Source organism: Pholis gunnellus (assembly GCF_910591455.1).
Source record: "Pholis gunnellus genome assembly, chromosome: 15".
NCBI classification, from domain to species: Eukaryota; Metazoa; Chordata; class Actinopteri; order Perciformes; family Pholidae; genus Pholis; species Pholis gunnellus.
In genome coordinates, this window is record NC_136542.1 from 17,644,978 (window position 1) to 17,666,763 (window position 21,786).

The following is a 21,786-nucleotide window of genomic DNA, read 5'->3' on the forward strand; positions in this document are numbered from 1 at the left end:
AAAGCGTTGAAGACATCTCATGATTATCAGCCATGTTAAGCGAACAATAAAGCCTTTACCAGGAAGCCTGAGGCAATCATGGCTTGGATGATTGTGGTGGACTGCTCCTGGTTCCAGGTGCTGACTGACTTCAGGGTGGACAAAGTGGAAATCAGCACTGACGGGGGAATTGACGTGATCTGGCTGCTGGTCAGGCCTGAGGTGGCACTGCCCAGGGTCACAATCGTCTCTGCTGTGAAGGTCTGGATGTTGGCTGCCAGAGCAGCAGACACCTTTAGAATAAAACACACCCGGTTACGAGAAACATCAACTGAGGACATTTTACTTTAGTTGAAATGATATGTCAAAGACAGATGTGAAGAGAATCATGCACAATTATCAGAAAGACGTAGACCAAGATTTGTTTTGAGGTTTTAGCCATGAAAAGAGTTCTCAAAAAAACTCAATCTGTGTTTCTATGTAGACATAATCAGAGCTGGTACCTCAGGATCCTCTGTTCCATTGCAGAATTCCCTCAGCTCCTTCAAGATGAGTATGGTATCAGATTCATTCAAAGAAGAATATGCCACACTTGGGACCTCAGAAGAGCATATGAAAAGGCCTGGAACCCTAGATGAAAAGTAAATATAGACGTTTTAATTCATGGATACATATATTTACCCACTAAATAAGACATATATATATATAATATATACTGCACACATCACACAATTACATATTTTCTCAAATTGGTGGATACTCACTTCAGAGGGCTAATGGTTGGGTGGAATGCAAAAAGTTGTGAGACGTAGTAGTCTGTTACATTTTGTGGGATTGCTGTGTTGTTGAACAGCTCCAGGTTGGCTTGGTCCACCAAGAAAACTTCAGCCTTTAAAAATATATCAACACATACGTGAACACAGTTTTATTATTGCCTTTGGTTTTCTCAGCCTTAACTAAAAGGTATTGAAAATAAAACAATAAATAGATTTAAACAAAACTAGCTTACCAATGTGAAAGCTATGGCTGGTGTGATTAAATAAACAACTTCTATATTTTGTGAAAGCATTAACTTGAAATAAGTTGTATAGAGTGGATATCAGGACATACTTGACTGGTGGAGATGAAGGTGGTGAGATCTTCCACAGTGACAAATTTCACAAAGTCCCCGATGTAATTGACAAACCAGGCGGTAGAATTGAGTTCTGCATCACTGGCATTGTAGCATCTGGTTTCAGAGCCTACGAAAGAGGGAAAAATATAGTTGGGTATGGACACTTCTCCACCTACAGCAAATGACAAATCATTTAAAAAAACCTCAAGCAAACTCTTGATGTTGAAACATTTATAATTGTAGCTGTGTGCACTGCACCTAGAGAAAGTTAGACTCAGCATGGATAGTCAGATCCTTTAGATCAACATCCATTGTACATTTGCTCAAAACTGCATCTTACCGGTTCTCAGGTAGGTGCTGATGGTGGTGTATACATCAGCCTGTCCAAACTCAGAGTTGTATGTGAAGTTCTTTCCCATTACAGAGACCCTATTGAAAGGAAGATAACGCAAATTTAATGATGGCCATGAGCTTGCTGACACTCTGAAAAGATGAGACTTACAGTTTCTGGAAGGCCAAACATGAAGCATTCTGCACTTTGTTGGGACTGATGAGGCTCTTGCTGAGGAATCTAAGATAGTTTCTCAACCGCAGGTCGAACCAGGAATCCACTTCGGATCTGCTGTTGCTGCTCAGCGCCAAAGGCCAGACACAGGGAAGGGTCACCATCTTCACATCATCTGGAACATCCTCCTAATGGCACACATATGTATTTACATGTTTAATGAAAGACTGGTGTAAATTCTGTCATTTACAGATGATCAAATTAAGTATTACATAAAAATACTGTCTATGGTGAATCAATCATCATATGAATGCTGCTAACAGCAACATGTGGCATGTTTCATCAGTAATAATGTATGTTATATGGCACCATTCAGATATTGGACATACATTTTCTAGGAAGGCACGAGTGTTGTTGTAGTTGTTGAAGATGACACAGATGTCAGAGTTGTTACCAATCACATTGGGTTGGCTGAGGAACTGACGCAGCTCGGAGGTGCTGATGGTACTTAGGACCTAAAAGAATAAAAAGAAATGTGGATATTACTGCTGGAATAGCACAACATCTGTGGGAATTTGCATTAAAGCTATCACCAGGTGGTGACTCTAATTTAGCCATCTGTGTGGGAATTTAAATACAAGTGTTGTTTTGTAATATTATTACCTCTGACTCGCGTGTCTGTGGCAGAAGTGATGTGAACGTGGACACATCTGGAAAACCAAAGCTGAGGAAGGTGCTTCTCAGATAGATGTAGAAGCTTCCACCACTGTAACACTTGAGGGGCGTTGAATCTGTTTTAAACACAAATTAAATTACTACGTACCAGAATACAGAATAATCTTAATTCAAATAATAATTACATTTTTAACTTTGGGAACATATTGCCAGAAAACAAATATTCTGAAAGAAATTTTCTTTTGATGTCATGATGTCTGACGCAAACCTTGGAGGGAGAGGATGGTTGCTTTGTAGATCTCCTGTTGGGTGTTGTTGCTGAGTGTCAAGTGTTGTGTGTCCAGCAATGTAATCCTAAATTCAGATTAAAATCAGTCTAAAGCAATTATGCACATCATCACAATCATAGATCATAACCCCAACGAAATAAATTCTTACATCTCTTGGCTGCTGTTGCAACTCCTCTTGTTCACAATGTTGAATAATGGTGTCACTAAGCTGGGAGAGAGGTTAACCAGGAGAGGTCTCAGTCGAACCCTCAGCCACAGCAAGAACTCGGTGTCATTGATAGCTGGAGAGGACAGATTCCCTCTGTCAAACACTGCCTGGAGAAAGGCAGATTTCACCTCCACTGTGTAGTTGGCTGGGTGGATCTGGGGGAATTTAACATAGCATTCATAAGAGGGTGAAATAAATTGTTGACATGATAGTAAAAATGGTAGGAATCATGTTACCATTCATAAGTTATCTAACTCTATAAAAAGTCAAATATATGTTTTCTCTTGTTGCTTTTGAAATCCAACTGGAGATACTGTACAGAACTCCTTTTTGCAGGTATCCAGTAATGCCCCTTTATTGTTAAGCCTCTGGGAAGCAGGCAGCGACCTCTAGGTTGGAAAAGTTAAGCCAATGCAAAAGTACCTCAACTTGCATTCTTTTAAATGGCCAGCAGGGGCGACTCCTCTGGTTGCAAAAATAAGTCAGATTGTATAGAAGTCAGTGAGAAAATGACCCTACTTCTCACTTTATTTACTACCTCAGCAAACATTGTAAACATGGCTGTATATTTTGTGTCTTGTGTGCACGAGATAATAACTTTTCCCTGCAAGATAATTGCGCTAAAAAGTTAAATAAATAGCCCCTGACAGGACTTTATGGGCTACAACTTATCAGCACCACAAACTTCAGCCTCCAAAATTATCATTAAGTGGATTCAACATCTCTCTAAAACAGTTTATCATAACCTTATTGAAGTGAGGATTTATTGCAGAGCTGTCGTATTACACGACATTATTTTAGCTATGAAGACATTTCAGTGTTTAATGTTGCAAAAAAGAAGAAGTGTGTTTCAGTTCAACTTTGATGTGTGTATATAATGCAAAAAAGAAAGTGTCAGCTGTACAGATGTTTACCTCAATGGCTGGTGAGACTATGTCAAAGAAAGCACCAAAGTCAACAGGATCGATTCCTGTCATGATTTGTATCACATCTTGCTTTGTCTTCAGCTGTGAGGGAGTCGCTGCGCGCTGGGCCAGAGTCAGAAGATCTTCCTAAAAGTGACAAGCAGCATTTCAGAAAGTTAACACTTACAGTGGAAGGGCATGCAGTTGTATGCTTAGGTTAAACAATGGACCACCCAGTCTGCCAATTTAGACCTTTTTAATAGTGTAAAATATAATTTGTCTTAAAGGTATAAAAGCAAGTGATATCTAATGGCAAAGCACAAATAATGGCTTGTTTACCTGCCAAATTAATAAATGTGTTTCACGCTTTCGGTTATTTTGCTGACCTGAGTAAATCGTAATATTGGTACTGGTTGCAGCTGACCTGTAGAATTATTTAGTGTTTAATATATAATGAATTCAGCTTTGGTTATTTTATTATTATTTTTCTATTTATTATTATTACACACATGAACCACTCTGACTGCAGCAGAATTCCTGTCCACCCACCTGATCTACGTACATAAATACACACACATACTCACACACGTGATTGATATCTAACAGGTTGCAACTTATCAATAAGGCGTTTTGGTTGCTCTGTAGAAAAATATAATATGGAAATATTGTTGGCTTCTGCTGTTTGAGGATTTAGCCCACAACAATTTGGAGTTTTGTTCTTTGGGGATTTTGTTCATCATACATTTCAGAAAAATGGTGAGTAAATTTGAACTATTAAAGAATACGCTCTTCGTCAGTTAGGGTTAGGGTTAGGGTTACAGACGTTACTTGGTCTCTGGCCGATGGTCGCTACTTACACTGTAGTTGGCATTGAGGGCTTGCAGGTCCTGCAGGGTTGCAAATCCAGAGAAGCTGCCAAGATTTACCTGTAGCCACAATTTATTATCTCTGATAAGTGAGACACAGCCAGGATCTGCAAAGAAGACAGAAACAAAGTCATTGTCAAGGTATAACCACTACGTGATTTTCGAGACCGTACCAATTTGAGCCTGAGCGCCTGCCTGTACCTGATAAGTCATTTCTTGAAAGGAAGGGCTTGATGAAATGAGTGAAGACTGCTTGCTGTCTTTCTGTGTCCATGGATGCCCTTTGGCTGCTGAATGCCCGGATGCTAAATTTGAAAGAAGGCTTTTAATACCTTAACAATTACAAAACAGCGTGTTCCTCTGCAATCTTCTTCACAGTGGAGCAATATATCAGATATGTGCTTACACAGTCTGGTAGGTATGGCAGCTGAAGTTCTTGGAGCTTAGGCAGAATAGGAAGTTGGGGGATGGAGAGGCCAGAAACGGACGAATCTTTGTCTGGAACCAGCCCCTGACAAAGGCACCACTCTGCAGTTGTGCCTGGCTGAAGTTGGCTATTGTCACCTCCCCAAGAGCCTCAAGCGCATGTGACAAGGACGGGTTGCTGTTGTTGGGGGCCTGGAATTGAAAAAAAACAATTTCGGTTTGACAACAAATTCCCACGGGGAAACACCAATTGTGTGACATTTTGGGATTGGATGTACCATGCTGGCGTATGTCTCAAGAGCCTGGTCTAGTGCCGCAGAAGCTTTTTGGAAGAGAAGCTTCCAGACCTCTACGGGGTATGTCCTTTGGCTTTCCAGTGAGCAGTTCATCAGTGTGGCCAAGTTGCTGGCTGTGAGATGTGTAGCCTTGGAAAAAATGAGAAAATAAATAAAAAAACACGTTCAGAGCTCATGGAGATTACTATCAGGAGGGTAATGTAGCAAAAGCCACATCTTGGTCTGGGATTTACAGCTTACATATAACAGTCTTACCGAGGAACAGGCATGCTCAGTGATGGAAACATTGCACAGGGCTTCAGAGGAATTGCCAACAGGCAGGGTTTGTTCGAGTTGTGATCTGAAGAGAAGAATAAAAAAGTAAACCATTGTCACCTTAGTTAGATTGTGTAAGAGAACTTTACCTACACAAACCCAGCATCAGACAAAACTGTAACCCACCTATTAACTCCATAACAGATGACGTCTTCTGTGAAAAGACAATAGTCGTGTATCAGATATTGTACTTTCAGAATGCGATCTCGTCATCAAAGTTGAAATATCTGGTAACATAGAGACTTACCATCAACTGGGGTCACCTTGCACTGGAGACAAGCAAAGCATAATTGTTAGTCTGGTAGCAAAAGCTACTTAAAGTTAAAATACATCGAACGGCATCATTATCAAAGTTTGTGTGCCAAAATTGTGTCCTTGTACATTTTGATCAAATATTGTAAAACCCATCAGTACTCCCATAGAAATGAACTCACCATGAAGGAATCTGGAACTGAGCAACCTGTTTAACAAAATATTGAAATGAAGGCAGGGCATGAGTACAGCTATCATCACACTCGTGGCAATGGGCAAATCTAAAAAGGTTTATCAGCAGAGCATTTGGCCACTTACGTGAGAATGTCTCGTTGAGGTCCATTATGCTTGCTCTCAGACCATGTGAAATGTGCTCGGGCAGGGATTCCAAACTTTGCTGAAAACCAGTGAGTCTGAAGGAAGAAAACAGAAATCCGTGTGACTTGTCAGCAGAAAAAATGTTTGACATTATTCTGCAAACTTTAAATGTTCAGCTTTGGACTGCAGAAATATCATCTCTTACATAGCCGCGTAGGATGCACAGCTGATGTTACTGGGGATGGCTCTGGTGGTGGTTAGGCCCACACCCAGTATGTTCAGGTCTGACTGCGTTTGCATGTTCCTCCAGATCTGAACTTGGGTAGTGTTCTCAAACAACTTCAGATCTTGTAGATGGCTAGCCATGAGGCGTTTCACATCGGTCACAGTCAAACCCTGCACATTACAAATGAAACAGTGTGAAGATTGGTCTGAAGTTTTAACATATAAGCAACCGTGAAAATATTGATTTGAAATTTAGAAACTTTTAACCCACAGCTGGCCCAAAGGAAAAGTACTCACAATAAAAGGAATCACATATTTTACAAATTCTTTTGCACTGCGCAAGTACATATAGTATGTTATGTTAAATAGAAAGGATGAAAAATGGCAAAGGATCACATACTGTACTTTGGGATACTTATATAACCTATAACCTAGTAGCCTATAAGTCATTTTGAAGACCTACGGTAACTACAGAAGACAAGATTTAAGATTTATAAATTTATAAATTACAGGAGTCATTGACCATTTCGCATTGAACATCTGCCAGTGATGGGTGTATGTTCTTCACAACCATTCATGGAATAGATAGATGAGAAGATCAATACCACCCTCTTTATTTTCATCTGATTTCCAGCAAGAAACTAAATATACACATTTCTTTAAATGTCAAACTATTCCTTTAAGTCTTTGATTCAAAATTATACAATCCCTTAATGGGTTCTACTGAGCATCAGACCCTCCCAAATCGATACAGTTTTAAGAGTTAAGTTATGCTAAAGCATCGTCTTGGCTCAATTGCCGCGTATTCTCAATAAAACTACTACATAGATGATGCATGTCCAAAACCCGTTCTGTTGTCAACTCTAGTATCCTTACAGCAGTCACATTAGGATCCAGACTCTGGAAAGTGTCTACGTCCATGCTGATGTTCAGGGTTGATAGTGCTACTATGTCTGACAGAGGTGCCCCACCTATCATGGTAGAGAGGAATACAGGAGATTAGAGAGCAGTTTCACGAGCGAGAGAGAGAAACAGCCGGAATGACAGGTAACATGAATTCTTACCTAGATAGGGACGTATCAAATTGTAATAGGTATTGGAGCTGGAACTCTGTGAGCTGAAGGAAGTGTTACTGATCTCATACAGGACTCTCTTCTGCTCCGATGAACATGACGCCACATGGAGTGGTTTGGCATTTCTGACAAGGTTCAAGGAGACAGTAACATACAGTGTTTAATCTGCATCATTAATCTCAGGGGTCATGTAAAGGCATCTTTTAAGCTGCATGCTACAACCCACCTGATACTATCTGGGGTGATGGTCTTCAGTGTACTGGTGTCTAACGAGCACACAGAGTCAAAACTGTTCAGCTCAATGCTTCCCAGGGAGTTCTCAGAAGTATTCAGATACTTGGTGATGATTGCTTTGCTCTAAACAACATTAAAGATAACACAGAAAGTGAGCAAATGTATACAAGTATGAGTATATTTCATAATATTTGACATAAGACAGTTTTACGATTCAAAATTCTGACATTTTGACGTCTTGATAATCCCTCTACATTGTACCTTTGTTGCCTCCCACGATCCATCATCAGCTTTCATGAGTGCTGCCAGGGTGTCAACTTTAGTGATGTTCCACATGGAGATGTCATAAAGTGACGCCACACGAGACACTGAACCGAGCACCTGAACTTTCTCATCAGAAACACCCGATGGGAATGCCTGGAAGAATAGAGAATGGGGAGTAACACATGGTGGTGAGTGGAAATGAAAATGAAATCATGTAAATAAAAATCCCACCGTATTTCCATATCAATAAATTTATCGAAAAACTCCATTACCAGCGAGGCTGAATGGTGAAGGAATATCTCAATCACACATATCCGAAAGAAAAATTTAAATCCCTCATACTAAGCAACCATTTCATACAAAGAAATTACCTGGTTGAGTTTCATCAGAATTATTTTCTGCAAGTCATCATCGTCCACTTTCTCGCAGATAGAGTTGAGGTTGTCCTTCAGAACAGAGATGTCCAGGCAGTGGTCAAACTGCGTCTGGTCGTAACCAAAGGGGAAGGCATTGTCGCTGACTGTCACCTGGGTGATGTTGCCCACAGTGCAGCCTTGAGGATGATTGACCAATGTGAGGGGGAAAAAAGTAAGTGCTGTTAGACACACGAGTGTATCAATTTGCTTTATGTCATTCTATAAAAATTCACACAAACACATACAAATGCTCACCAGTTTTGTCAAATATTGAACTGTATCAACATCTGCAAAGTAAGAAAAAATAAACCTGTGGCTTTCTGCCTCTTTCATCTTTACCTGCTCCTTGTATTATCTTGCGATCTCTGGTGTGTCGAAACAGCCTCTTGAGCTTGGTCTTCTTCGTCTTTGTTTTCCTCAGTCGGACCATAAAGGTCCTAAGGAACCTTCTCTTTGTTCTCTGCACAAATGAATTGTTTTTTAATGAGGTGTCTCTTAGAAAGTACTTTAAAATCACAAGACTAAACACATTATTGATTTAATTAGCATCAAGAAACAGGTAAAGGTGAAACACATACAGTTTTGATCTGGCCCCAAATGTTTCCTGTTAGATATAGAGGCAGGACACCAAGCTTTAGCAGTGTTTGCTTGTTCCAGGTGGTGACATTCCTGAAAAACAAATGAGAGCATGTTCATATAGTTTGGCTTTCTAACTTGATACCCACTTGGTGAAAAGAGTTGAGCTGGGTGTTGTTAGAAGATGTAAGAGACACTCCTACTTATATGAAGATTAAACATGACAATTAACTTTAGTCTTTGTTATCATTTGACAATTACTCATAAAAGAAATATTGTGTGCAGTAAAAATTGACTGTGGACTCGTAGATATCTGAACGGGAACCTGAAATAAACAGCCTGGTTAGGCTTCTTATTGCCAACAGCTAGGCACTGTAGTTTCTAACAAAGGGTATACAAAATATATTTTCAGCATTTCCTGGATGACAATGGAGCTTGATGGCACAGAGCTGTCAGGTTTTGGTCACAGAGACAATACTTTTTTGGTTAGATCAATATAATGCTGGTGCCGGTCATTTCATGGGATTTGCTGACGTTGATAACAATAGGAAGAATATAGAATATCACAACCCATATCCTTTAATTTGCAGTCTAAATAGCTGTTTATTAATCAAATTATTGTACCCGTATTTTGTTTGCCCAGACAGCAGCATTGTCTCCATGGCAGCCACCTGGCTGTCAGAGAAGTCGGTGCAGACTTGGAGTTTTTCCAGAATTAGAGGATCAGCGTTCTGGATGTAAGAACCGTCCAGAGTGCAGGCCATGTTCCCTAGGACCTCCACATTGTCTCTGCTCAGATTCACACCACTTATTCCCTAGACGGTTAAAAACACAGTATTTCATTTAAAAATGGGCCACAGTATACCATGACAGTCTCACTGGTGATATACATTACACTTACAGTATATGGGAAATGGCAATTCCCTTTCCTGCCATACGAAGAATGTTTTTTATTCCCTCATACATTTTAACAGTACTTATCTGAAACTTTTTCAATGATGCATGTATACATTTTTTTGGTACATCCCAATCGTTGCCATACAATGGTGATTCAAGCTGTTCTTCCAGTTACAACAAGCTGCAGCCTACCCTGTCACCCTTAGCTAAACCAAAGAAAACCTTAATTTGAATGACACTCACCAAGCAGGTCCTGGCTTCACTGAGTAGCAGCGATGCCTTGTTCAAAATACTGGAGGCCACAGAGAAGTCTGCAGCACCCACTGCGGAAAAGTATGACCTGCAGTTGGCCCTCGTGACATCTTTGCTGCTGTAATAATCAGGTATAGAAGGAACATCGATGAGCACATGTATACCATTTAATATCGCAGGCACATCGCGAGACCATTCCAAAAGAAATGCATGGAGACAGACTCACTTTAGGTAGAGAAGCATGTCTGAGGGATAATCTGTGAAGTTCTGGGAGAGGTTGTCTTGGACCAGGTTGTACATGCATGTAAGCTGTAAAAAAGGATGCAAAGACACGGAATTCCACATACTTTAGACTCCATAATACATCGTACTTTTTTTTCTATTCACATATCCAAATTATCTTAATTATAAAATTCAGTTAAGGGGCTTAATTGAATTAATCTTAGTTTCTTATAGATTTAATTTTAATTTACCTGTGTTTCTTTCAGCTGCACCTTGGGCCTCCTTCTCCTCGGCCTACAGGCACGGACCAGCTTTTGGATTCTAGGTTTTTTCATTCTGGAAACTGATGTGCACGTGAATCCTTGCAGAACAGACGGATTAAGCCTTTGGGGATAATGGAAAATCCACAAAACAGGTTAATAGATCGTGAAAAATCTTCCATTGGGAAAATAAATGTTGTGGAGCTTATTCACTTACTCTTCGATGTCAAAGTTTGTTCCATCCAGTGTTCCAAAAAACATGGCGGCCTAAAAGACAGACAGATAAAAACCTAAGTATCTAACTCTTCACAGCAACACTCTATAACTGTGATACATACTATCATACATTGTGGTGTGATTGACAGTGTTGGATGTATTGTGTGAGGAATATGTAAGTGTTTTTCATCTACCTATAGCTTTAATCTGAAAATTGTAAACAGCACAGACTTTGGGGAAAACAACATAGGACCTTGAGGACAGTCCCTGTGGGCTGTGTGTTTTAAATTGACCCTGGATTAGACTTTTTTAAGATTATTTTTTGGGCATTTTTCACCCTTAATGGACAGGTGAAAGTGTAGAGGCAGACTGGAAATGGGGAGAGAGAGAGAAGGGTATGAAATGTAACAACAGTCTTGCAGCTGGAATCGACCGGGGACACTGCAGTTACAGTATATGTTGCATGCACGACGTACATACTTTTTCCTCACTGGCAGAATATTATTGTAAGTGGAAGTTTGCGGGATGTTGATCAGTATCTTTCAGATGGTAATCACCTCAAAATTCAAAAGGATTTTTACTTTCAGTGAGAAGTCACACTGTGTGCTAAATGTAAATTCCCTATAATGTAATATCTGTAGCTTCAGTCTGAATATATCGGCAAAAACTTGCCTCAAATTTACTCTGTTCTGTGTTTATAGCCACATTCTGACCTGATCTGCCGTCCACTGCTTTCTGTTAATCACACTGGTCTCCACAGTCTCTGCAGACAGTACCAGCAGGGATGGTGGAATCTCAGCTGCCATAGCATCAGGGACATTCCGCACCACGCTGGCTGCACTTGTGTTCAAAGAAATGATCTACCAGGGAATTAAATAGAGTTAAAACCCCGATCAGAAATGATCTCAAAACTCCTGAAAGTGAATACATATAAAACATGTACTGCGTTCTGGGGTTCTTGAATGCTATTTCTGCATTTACACACATTTATATCAACCGGGCATGTGTAACACATTATAATAGAAGTACACATAAAATCCACAAAAATGAGAGCACTGTGAGCACTGAGCAATATCTGCCGGGCTAGCTGGCGGGGGGGAAAGTATGTTTTTACACTCTGATTTACTTGTATGCGCTCTGTATAAAAATACCGTAAAATAGGAATCCTAGTATCAAATGAGTTTTCATCCTAATCTTAGATCAGCAACGGCTGCAATGCTGGGATAGAATCAAAAGTTAACTTGTACCTGTTGGACGAAGGTCTGTTGGACGACTGTGGGGGCCGTCAGCATGTTGGAAACAAAGGTGCTGCTCTGGGAGATGTTGAATAGCTCAGACGCTGGGATTTGTTTAATTGAGCCTGAAGGAACTCCAGCAATGAGTGTGCCGAGGGATTCCAGGGAGGCTCCACTGTTGATCTGTTGGATACATTTGCATTCATCAAAGTCATGGTCAGCAAAGTGGCATATGCGTGTACGTCAGGGCCATTTCATGAAACCACGCTGAACCAAACACAGAACACTACTTGTTAAACACGCTTAAAAGCGTTGAAGACATCTCATGATTATCAGCCATGTTAAGCGAACAATAAAGCCTTTACCAGGAAGCCTGAGGCAGTCATGGCTTGGATGATTGTGGTGGACTGCTCCTGGTTCCAGGTGCTGACTGACTTCAGGGTGGACAAAGTGGAAATCAGCACTGACGGGGGAATTGACGTGATCTGGCTGCTGGTCAGGCCTGAGGTGGCACTGCCCAGGGTCACAATCGTCTCTGCTGTGAAGGTCTGGATGTTGGCTGCCAGAGCAGCAGACACCTTTAGAATAAAACACACCCGGTTACGAGAAACATCAACTGAGGACATTTTACTTTAGTTGAAATGATATGTCAAAGAAGGATGTGAAGAGAATCATGCACAATTATCAGAAAGACGTAGACCAAGATTTGTTTTGAGGTTTTAGCCATAAAAAGAGTTCTCAAAAAAACTCAATCTGTGTTTCTATGTAGACATAATCAGAGCTGGTACCTCAGGATCCTCTGTTCCATTGCAGAATTCCCTCAGCTCCTTCAAGATGAGTATGGTATCAGATTCATTCAAAGAAGAATATGCCGCACTTGGGACCTCAGAAGAGCATATGAAAAGGCCTGGAACCCTAGATGAAAAGTAAATATAGACATTTTAATTCCTGGATACATATATTTACCCACTAAATAATATATATATATATATATATATATATAATATATACTGCACACATCACACAATTACATATTTTCTCAATTTGGTGGATACTCACTTCAGAGGGCTAACGGTTGGGTGGAATGCAAAAAGTTCTGAGACGTAGTAGTCTGTTACATTTTGTGGGATTGCTGTGTTGTTGAACAGCTCCAGGTTGGCTTGGTCCACCAAGAAAACTTTAGCCTTTAAAAATATATCAACACATACGTGAGTACATTTTTATTAATGCCTTTGGTTTTCTCAGCCTTAACTAAAAGGTATTGAAAATAAAACAATAAATAGATTTAAACAAAACTAGCTTACCAATGTGAAAGCTATGGCTGGTGTGATTAAATAAACAACTTCTATATTTTGTGAAAGCATTAACTTGAAATAAGTTGTATAGAGTGGATATCAGGACATACTTGACTGGTGGAGATGAAGGTGGTGAGATCTTCCACAGTGACAAATTTCACAAAGTCCCCGATGTAATTGACAAACCAGGCGGTAGAATTGAGTTCTGCATCACTGGCATTGTAGCATCTGGTTTCAGAGCCTACGAAAGAGGGAAAAATATAGTTGGGTATGGACACTTCTCCACCTACACCAAATGACAAATCATTTAAAAAAACCTCAAGCAAACTCTTGATGTTGAAACATTTATAATTGTAGCTGTGTGCACTGCACCTAGAGAAAGTTAGACTCAGCATGGATAGTCAGATCCTTTAGATCAACATCCATTGTACATTTGCTCAAAACTGCATCTTACCGGTTCTCAGGTAGGTGCTGATGGTGGTGTATACATCAGCCTGTCCAAACTCAGAGTTGTATGTGAAGTTCTTTCCCATTACAGAGACCCTATTGAAAGGAAGATAACGCAAATTTAATGATGGCCATGAGCTTGCTGACACTCTGAAAAGATGAGACTTACAGTTTCTGGAAGGCCAAACATGAAGCATTCTGCACTTTGTTGGGACTGATGAGGCTCTTGCTGAGGAATCTAAGATAGTTTCTCAACCGCAGGTCGAACCAGGAATCCACTTCGGATCTGCTGTTGCTGCTCAGAGCCAAAGGCCAGACACAGGGAAGGGTCACCATCTTCACATCATCTGGAACATCCTCCTAATGGCACACATATGTATTTACATGTTTAATGAAAGACTGGTGTAAATTCTGTCATTTACAGATGATCAAATTAAGTATTACATAAAAATACTGTCTATGGTGAATCAATCATCATATGAATGCTGCTAACAGCAACATGTGGCATGTTTCATCAGTAATAATGTATGTTATATGGCACCATTCAGATATTGGACATACATTTTCTAGGAAGGCACGAGTGTTGTTGTAGTTGTTGAAGATGACACAGATGTCAGAGTTGTTACCAATCACATTGGGTTGGCTGAGGAACTGACGCAGCTCGGAGGTGCTGATGGTACTTAGGACCTAAAAGAATAAAAAGAAATGTGGATATTACTGCTGGAATAGCACAACATCTGTGGGAATTTGCATTAAAGCTATCACCAGGTGGTGACTCTAATTTAGCCATCTGTGTGGGAATTTAAATACAAGTGTTGTTTTGTAATATTATTACCTCTGACTCGCGTGTCTGTGGCAGAAGTGATGTGAACGTGGACACATCTGGAAAACCAAAGCTGAGGAAGGTGCTTCTCAGATAGATGTAGAAGCTTCCACCACTGTAACACTTGAGGGGCGTTGAATCTGTTTTAAACACAAATTAAATTACTACGTACCAGAATACAGAATAATCTTAATTCAAATAATAATTACATTTTTAACTTTGGGAACATATTGCCAGAAAACAAATATTCTGAAAGAAATTTTCTTTTGATGTCATGATGTCTGACGCAAACCTTGGAGGGAGAGGATGGTTGCTTTGTAGATCTCCTGTTGGGTGTTGTTGCTGAGTGTCAAGTGTTGTGTGTCCAGCAATGTAATCCTAAATTCAGATTAAAATCAGTCTAAAGCAATTATGCACATCATCACAATCATAGATCATAACCCCAACGAAATAAATTCTTACATCTCTTGGCTGCTGTTGCAACTCCTCTTGTTCACAATGTTGAATAATGGTGTCACTAAGCTGGGAGAGAGGTTAACCAGGAGAGGTCTCAGTCGAACCCTCAGCCACAGCAAGAACTCGGTGTCATTGATAGCTGGAGAGGACAGATTCCCTCTGTCAAACACTGCCTGGAGAAAGGCAGATTTCACCTCCACTGTGTAGTTGGCTGGGTGGATCTGGGGGAATTTAACATAGCATTCATAAGAGGGTGAAATAAATTGTTGACATGATAGTAAAAATGGTAGGAATCATGTTACCATTCATAAGTTATCTAACTCTATAAAAAGTCAAATATATGTTTTCTCTTGTTGCTTTTGAAATCCAACTGGAGATACTGTACAGAACTCCTTTTTGCAGGTATCCAGTAATGCCCCTTTATTGTTAAGCCTCTGGGAAGCAGGCAGCGACCTCTAGGTTGGAAAAGTTAAGCCAATGCAAAAGTACCTCAACTTGCATTCTTTTAAATGGCCAGCAGGGGCGACTCCTCTGGTTGCAAAAATAAGTCAGATTGTATAGAAGTCAGTGAGAAAATGACCCTACTTCTCACTTTATTTACTACCTCAGCAAACATTGTAAACATGGCTGTATATTTTGTGTCTTGTGTGCACGAGATAATAACTTTTCCCTGCAAGATAATTGCGCTAAAAAGTTAAATAAATAGCCCCTGACAGGACTTTATGGGCTACAACTTATCAGCACCACAAACTTCAGCCTCCAAAATTATCATTAAGTGGATTCAACATCTCTCTAAAACAGTTTATCATAACCTTATTGAAGTGAGGATTTATTGCAGAGCTGTCGTATTACACGACATTATTTTAGCTATGAAGACATTTCAGTGTTTAATGTTGCAAAAAAGAAGAAGTGTGTTTCAGTTCAACTTTGATGTGTGTATATAATGCAAAAAAGAAAGTGTCAGCTGTACAGATGTTTACCTCAATGGCTGGTGAGACTATGTCAAAGAAAGCACCAAAGTCAACAGGATCGATTCCTGTCATGATTTGTATCACATCTTGCTTTGTCTTCAGCTGTGAGGGAGTCGCTGCGCGCTGGGCCAGAGTCAGAAGATCTTCCTAAAAGTGACAAGCAGCATTTCAGAAAGTTAACACTTACAGTGGAAGGGCATGCAGTTGTATGCTTAGGTTAAACAATGGACCACCCAGTCTGCCAATTTAGACCTTTTTAATAGTGTAAAATATAATTTGTCTTAAAGGTATAAAAGCAAGTGATATCTAATGGCAAAGCACAAATAATGGCTTGTTTACCTGCCAAATTAATAAATGTGTTTCACGCTTTCGGTTATTTTGCTGACCTGAGTAAATCGTAATATTGGTACTGGTTGCAGCTGACCTGTAGAATTATTTAGTGTTTAATATATAATGAATTCAGCTTTGGTTATTTTATTATTATTTTTCTATTTATTATTATTACACACATGAACCACTCTGACTGCAGCAGAATTCCTGTCCATCCACCTGATCTACGTACATAAATACACACACATACTCACACACGTGATTGATATCTAACAGGTTGCAACTTATCAATAAGGCGTTTTGGTTGCTCTGTAGAAAAATATAATATGGAAATATTGTTGGCTTCTGCTGTTTGAGGATTTAGCCCACAACAATTTGGAGTTTTGTTCTTTGGGGATTTTGTTCATCATACATTTCAGAAAAATGGTGAGTAAATTTGAACTATTAAAGAATACGCTCTTCGTCAGTTAGGGTTAGGGTTAGGGTTACAGACGTTACTTGGTCTCTGGCCGATGGTCGCTACTTACACTGTAGTTGGCATTGAGGGCTTGCAGGTCCTGCAGGGTTGCAAATCCAGAGAAGCTGCCAAGATTTACCTGTAGCCACAATTTATTATCTCTGATAAGTGAGACACAGCCAGGATCTGCAAAGAAGACAGAAACAAAGTCATTGTCAAGGTATAACCACTACGTGATTTTCGAGACCGTACCAATTTGAGCCTGAGCGCCTGCCTGTACCTGATAAGTCATTTCTTGAAAGGAAGGGCTTGATGAAATGAGTGAAGACTGCTTGCTGTCTTTCTGTGTCCATGGATGCCCTTTGGCTGCTGAATGCCCGGATGCTAAATTTGAAAGAAGGCTTTTAATACCTTAACAATTACAAAACAGCGTGTTCCTCTGCAATCTTCTTCACAGTGGAGCAATATATCAGATATGTGCTTACACAGTCTGGTAGGTATGGCAGCTGAAGTTCTTGGAGCTTAGGCAGAATAGGAAGTTGGGGGATGGAGAGGCCAGAAACGGACGAATCTTTGTCTGGAACCAGCCCCTGACAAAGGCACCACTCTGCAGTTGTGCCTGGCTGAAGTTGGCTATTGTCACCTCCCCAAGAGCCTCAAGCGCATGTGACAAGGACGGGTTGCTGTTGTTGGGGGCCTGGAATTGAAAAAAAACAATTTCGGTTTGACAACAAATTCCCACGGGGAAACACCAATTGTGTGACATTTTGGGATTGGATGTACCATGCTGGCGTATGTCTCAAGAGCCTGGTCTAGTGCCGCAGAAGCTTTTTGGAAGAGAAGCTTCCAGATCTCTACGGGGTATGTCCTTTGGCTTTCCAGTGAGCAGTTCATCAGTGTGGCCAAGTTGCTGGCTGTGAGATGTGTAGCCTTGGAAAAAATGAGAAAATAAATAAAACAAACATGTTCAGAGCTCATGGAGATTACTATCAGGAGGGTAATGTAGCAAAAGCCACATCTTGGTCTGGGATTTACAGCTTACATATAACAGTCTTACCGAGGAACAGGCATGCTCAGTGATGGAAACATTGCACAGGGCTTCAGAGGAATTGCCAACAGGCAGGGTTTGTTCGAGTTGTGATCTGAAGAGAAGAATAAAAAAGTAAACCATTGTCACCTTAGTTAGATTGTGTAAGAGAACTTTACCTACACAAACCCAGCATCAGACAAAACTGTAACCCACCTATTAACTCCATAACAGATGACGTCTTCTGTGAAAAGACAATAGTCGTGTATCAGATATTGTACTTTCAGAATGCGATCTCGTCATCAAAGTTGAAATATCTGGTAACATAGAGACTTACCATCAACTGGGGTCACCTTGCACTGGAGACAAGCAAAGCATAATTGTTAGTCTGGTAGCAAAAGCTACTTAAAGTTAAAATACATCGAACGGCATCATTATCAAAGTTTGTGTGCCAAAATTGTGTCCTTGTACATTTTGATCAAATATTGTAAAACCCATCAGTACTCCCATAGAAATGAACTCACCATGAAGGAATCTGGAACTGAGCAACCTGTTTAACAAAATATTGAAATGAAGGCAGGGCATGAGTACAGCTATCATCACACTCGTGGCAATGGGCAAATCTAAAAAGGTTTATCAGCAGAGCATTTGGCCACTTACGTGAGAATGTCTCGTTGAGGGACATTATGCTTGCTCTCAGACCATGTGAAATGTGCTCGGGCAGGGATTCCAAACTTTGCTGAAAACCAGTGAGTCTGAAGGAAGAAAACAGAAATCCGTGTGACTTGTCAGCAGAAAAAATGTTTGACATTATTCTGCAAACTTTAAATGTTCAGCTTTGGACTGCAGAAATATCATCTCTTACATAGCCGCGTAGGATGCACAGCTGATGTTACTGGGGATGGCTCTGGTGGTGGTTAGGCCCACACCCAGTATGTTCAGGTCTGACTGCGTTTGCATGTTCCTCCAGATCTGAACTTGGGTAGTGTTCTCAAACAACTTCAGATCTTGTAGATGGCTAGCCATGAGGCGTTTCACATCGGTCACAGTCAAACCCTGCACATTACAAATGAAACAGTGTGAAGATTGGTCTGAAGTTTTAACATATAAGCAACCGTGAAAATATTGATTTGAAATTTAGAAACTTTTAACCCACAGCTGGCCCAAAGGAAAAGTACTCACAATAAAAGGAATCACATATTTTACAAATTCTTTTGCACTGCGCAAGTACATATAGTATGTTATGTTAAATAGAAAGGATGAAAAATGGCAAAGGATCACATACTGTACTTTGGGATACTTATATAACCTATAACCTAGTAGCCTATAAGTCATTTTGAAGACCTACGGTAACTACAGAAGACAAGATTTAAGATTTATAAATTTATAAATTACAGGAGTCATTGACCATTTCGCATTGAACATCTGCCAGTGATGGGTGTATGTTCTTCACAACCATTCATGGAATAGATAGATGAGAAGATCAATACCACCCTCTTTATTTTCATCTGATTTCCAGCAAGAAACTAAATATACACATTTCTTTAAATGTCAAACTATTCCTTTAAGTCTTTGATTCAAAATTATACAATCCCTTAATGGGTTCTACTGAGCATCAGACCCTCCCAAATCGATACAGTTTTAAGAGTTAAGTTATGCTAAAGCATCGTCTTGGCTCAATTGCCGCGTATTCTCAATAAAACTACTACATAGATGATGCATGTCCAAAACCCGTTCTGTTGTCAACTCTAGTATCCTTACAGCAGTCACATTAGGATCCAGACTCTGGAAAGTGTCTACGTCCATGCTGATGTTCAGGGTTGATAGTGCTACTATGTCTGACAGAGGTGCCCCACCTATCATGGTAGAGAGGAATACAGGAGATTAGAGAGCAGTTTCACGAGCGAGAGAGAGAAACAGCCGGAATGACAGGTAACATGAATTCTTACCTAGATAGGGACGTATCAAATTGTAATAGGTATTGGAGCTGGAACTCTGTGAGCTGAAGGAAGTGTTACTGATCTCATACAGGACTCTCTTCTGCTCCGATGAACATGACGCCACATGGAGTGGTTTGGCATTTCTGACAAGGTTCAAGGAGACAGTAACATACAGTGTTTAATCTGCATCATTAATCTCAGGGGTCATGTAAAGGCATCTTTTAAGCTGCATGCTACAACCCACCTGATACTATCTGGGGTGATGGTCTTCAGTGTACTGGTGTCTAACGAGCACACAGAGTCAAAACTGTTCAGCTCAATGCTTCCCAGGGAGTTCTCAGAAGTATTCAGATACTTGGTGATGATTGCTTTGCTCTAAACAACATTAAAGATAACACAGAAAGTGAGCAAATGTATACAAGTATGAGTATATTTCATAATATTTGACATAAGACAGTTTTACGATTCAAAATTCTGACATTTTGACGTCTTGATAATCCCTCTACATTGTACCTTTGTTGCCTCCCACGATCCATCATCAGCTTTCATGAGTGCTGCCAGGGTGTCAACTTTAGTGATGTTCCACATGGAGATGTCATAAAGTGATGCCACACGAGACACTGAACCGAGCACCTGAACTTTCTCATCAGAAACACCCGATGGGAATGCCTGGAAGAATAGAGAATGGGGAGTAACACATGGTGGTGAGTGGAAATGAAAATGAAATCATGTAAATAAAAATCCCACCGTATTTCCATATCAATAAATTTATCGAAAAACTCCATTACCAGCGAGGCTGAATGGTGAAGGAATATCTCAATCACACATATCCGAAAGAAAAATTTAAATCCCTCATACTAAGCAACCATTTCATACAAAGAAATTACCTGGTTGAGTTTCATCAGAATTATTTTCTGCAAGTCATCATCGTCCACTTTCTCGCAGATAGAGTTGAGGTTGTCCTTCAGAACAGAGATGTCCAGGCAGTGGTCAAACTGCGTCTGGTCGTAACCAAAGGGGAAGGCATTGTCGCTGACTGTCACCTGGGTGATGTTGCCCACAGTGCAGCCTTGAGGATGATTGACCAATGTGAGGGGGAAAAAAGCAAGTGCTGTTAGACACACGAGTGTATCAATTTGCTTTATGTCATTCTATAAAAATTCACACAAACACATACAAATGCTCACCAGTTTTGTCAAATATTGAACTGTATCAACATCTGCAAAGTAAGAAAAAATAAACCTGTGGCTTTCTGCCTCTTTCATCTTTACCTGCTCCTTGTATTATCTTGCGATCTCTGGTGTGTCGAAACAGCCTCTTGAGCTTGGTCTTCTTCGTCTTTGTTTTCCTCAGTCGGACCATAAAGGTCCTAAGGAACCTTCTCTTTGTTCTCTGCACAAATGAATTGTTTTTTAATGAGGTGTCTCTTAGAAAGTACTTTAAAATCACAAGACTAAACACATTATTGATTTAATTAGCATCAAGAAACAGGTAAAGGTGAAACACATACAGTTTTGATCTGGCCCCAAATGTTTCCTGTTAGATATAGAGGCAGGACACCAAGCTTTAGCAGTGTTTGCTTGTTCCAGGTGGTGACATTCCTGAAAAACAAATGAGAGCATGTTCATATAGTTTGGCTTTCTAACTTGATACCCACTTGGTGAAAAGAGTTGAGCTGGGTGTTGTTAGAAGATGTAAGAGACACTCCTACTTATATGAAGATTAAACATGACAATTAACTTTAGTCTTTGTTATCATTTGACAATTACTCATAAAAGAAATATTGTGTGCAGTAAAAATTGACTGTGGACTCGTAGATATCTGAACGGGAACCTGAAATAAACAGCCTGGTTAGGCTTCTTATTGCCAACAGCTAGGCACTGTAGTTTCTCACAAAGGGTATACAAAATATATTTTCAGCATTTCCTGGATGACAATGGAGCTTGATGGCACAGAGCTGTCAGGTTTTGGTCACAGAGACAATACTTTTTTGGTTAGATCAATATAATGCTGGTGCCGGT

The 21,786-nt window shown here is 40.1% G+C and overlaps 1 protein-coding gene across 1 annotated transcript in view; it reads right to left on the minus strand.

Moving 5' to 3' along the window:
• Positions 1 to 21,786, minus strand: part of LOC306707331 (uncharacterized protein) — a 141,448-nt gene that overhangs the window by 45,261 nt on the left and 74,401 nt on the right. Inside the window, exons 214-276 of the mRNA XM_079174724.1 lie at positions 21,276 to 21,366; positions 21,037 to 21,157; positions 20,653 to 20,834; positions 20,279 to 20,434; positions 20,010 to 20,140; positions 19,775 to 19,908; positions 19,587 to 19,681; positions 18,691 to 18,881; positions 18,486 to 18,580; positions 18,350 to 18,375; positions 18,163 to 18,184; positions 18,042 to 18,069; positions 17,856 to 17,940; positions 17,582 to 17,728; positions 17,284 to 17,495; positions 17,079 to 17,182; positions 16,869 to 16,984; positions 16,021 to 16,158; positions 15,047 to 15,261; positions 14,877 to 14,962; positions 14,597 to 14,724; positions 14,323 to 14,448; positions 13,931 to 14,121; positions 13,769 to 13,857; positions 13,425 to 13,555; positions 13,079 to 13,203; positions 12,808 to 12,934; positions 12,385 to 12,597; positions 12,032 to 12,202; positions 11,498 to 11,644; positions 10,786 to 10,835; positions 10,560 to 10,692; positions 10,313 to 10,395; positions 10,078 to 10,204; positions 9,562 to 9,752; positions 8,940 to 9,030; positions 8,701 to 8,821; positions 8,317 to 8,498; positions 7,943 to 8,098; positions 7,674 to 7,804; positions 7,439 to 7,572; positions 7,251 to 7,345; positions 6,355 to 6,545; positions 6,150 to 6,244; positions 6,014 to 6,039; positions 5,827 to 5,848; positions 5,706 to 5,733; positions 5,520 to 5,604; positions 5,247 to 5,393; positions 4,949 to 5,160; positions 4,744 to 4,847; positions 4,534 to 4,649; positions 3,686 to 3,823; positions 2,712 to 2,926; positions 2,542 to 2,627; positions 2,262 to 2,389; positions 1,988 to 2,113; positions 1,596 to 1,786; positions 1,434 to 1,522; positions 1,090 to 1,220; positions 744 to 868; positions 483 to 609; positions 60 to 272 (exon numbers count right to left, since the gene is read on the minus strand). Of these exons, the coding sequence (XP_079030850.1) occupies positions 60 to 272; positions 483 to 609; positions 744 to 868; positions 1,090 to 1,220; positions 1,434 to 1,522; positions 1,596 to 1,786; positions 1,988 to 2,113; positions 2,262 to 2,389; positions 2,542 to 2,627; positions 2,712 to 2,926; positions 3,686 to 3,823; positions 4,534 to 4,649; positions 4,744 to 4,847; positions 4,949 to 5,160; positions 5,247 to 5,393; positions 5,520 to 5,604; positions 5,706 to 5,733; positions 5,827 to 5,848; positions 6,014 to 6,039; positions 6,150 to 6,244; positions 6,355 to 6,545; positions 7,251 to 7,345; positions 7,439 to 7,572; positions 7,674 to 7,804; positions 7,943 to 8,098; positions 8,317 to 8,498; positions 8,701 to 8,821; positions 8,940 to 9,030; positions 9,562 to 9,752; positions 10,078 to 10,204; positions 10,313 to 10,395; positions 10,560 to 10,692; positions 10,786 to 10,835; positions 11,498 to 11,644; positions 12,032 to 12,202; positions 12,385 to 12,597; positions 12,808 to 12,934; positions 13,079 to 13,203; positions 13,425 to 13,555; positions 13,769 to 13,857; positions 13,931 to 14,121; positions 14,323 to 14,448; positions 14,597 to 14,724; positions 14,877 to 14,962; positions 15,047 to 15,261; positions 16,021 to 16,158; positions 16,869 to 16,984; positions 17,079 to 17,182; positions 17,284 to 17,495; positions 17,582 to 17,728; positions 17,856 to 17,940; positions 18,042 to 18,069; positions 18,163 to 18,184; positions 18,350 to 18,375; positions 18,486 to 18,580; positions 18,691 to 18,881; positions 19,587 to 19,681; positions 19,775 to 19,908; positions 20,010 to 20,140; positions 20,279 to 20,434; positions 20,653 to 20,834; positions 21,037 to 21,157; positions 21,276 to 21,366 (7,912 nt within the window). The remainder of the gene's footprint in view (positions 1 to 59; positions 273 to 482; positions 610 to 743; positions 869 to 1,089; positions 1,221 to 1,433; positions 1,523 to 1,595; positions 1,787 to 1,987; positions 2,114 to 2,261; positions 2,390 to 2,541; positions 2,628 to 2,711; positions 2,927 to 3,685; positions 3,824 to 4,533; positions 4,650 to 4,743; positions 4,848 to 4,948; positions 5,161 to 5,246; positions 5,394 to 5,519; positions 5,605 to 5,705; positions 5,734 to 5,826; positions 5,849 to 6,013; positions 6,040 to 6,149; positions 6,245 to 6,354; positions 6,546 to 7,250; positions 7,346 to 7,438; positions 7,573 to 7,673; positions 7,805 to 7,942; positions 8,099 to 8,316; positions 8,499 to 8,700; positions 8,822 to 8,939; positions 9,031 to 9,561; positions 9,753 to 10,077; positions 10,205 to 10,312; positions 10,396 to 10,559; positions 10,693 to 10,785; positions 10,836 to 11,497; positions 11,645 to 12,031; positions 12,203 to 12,384; positions 12,598 to 12,807; positions 12,935 to 13,078; positions 13,204 to 13,424; positions 13,556 to 13,768; positions 13,858 to 13,930; positions 14,122 to 14,322; positions 14,449 to 14,596; positions 14,725 to 14,876; positions 14,963 to 15,046; positions 15,262 to 16,020; positions 16,159 to 16,868; positions 16,985 to 17,078; positions 17,183 to 17,283; positions 17,496 to 17,581; positions 17,729 to 17,855; positions 17,941 to 18,041; positions 18,070 to 18,162; positions 18,185 to 18,349; positions 18,376 to 18,485; positions 18,581 to 18,690; positions 18,882 to 19,586; positions 19,682 to 19,774; positions 19,909 to 20,009; positions 20,141 to 20,278; positions 20,435 to 20,652; positions 20,835 to 21,036; positions 21,158 to 21,275; positions 21,367 to 21,786) is intronic.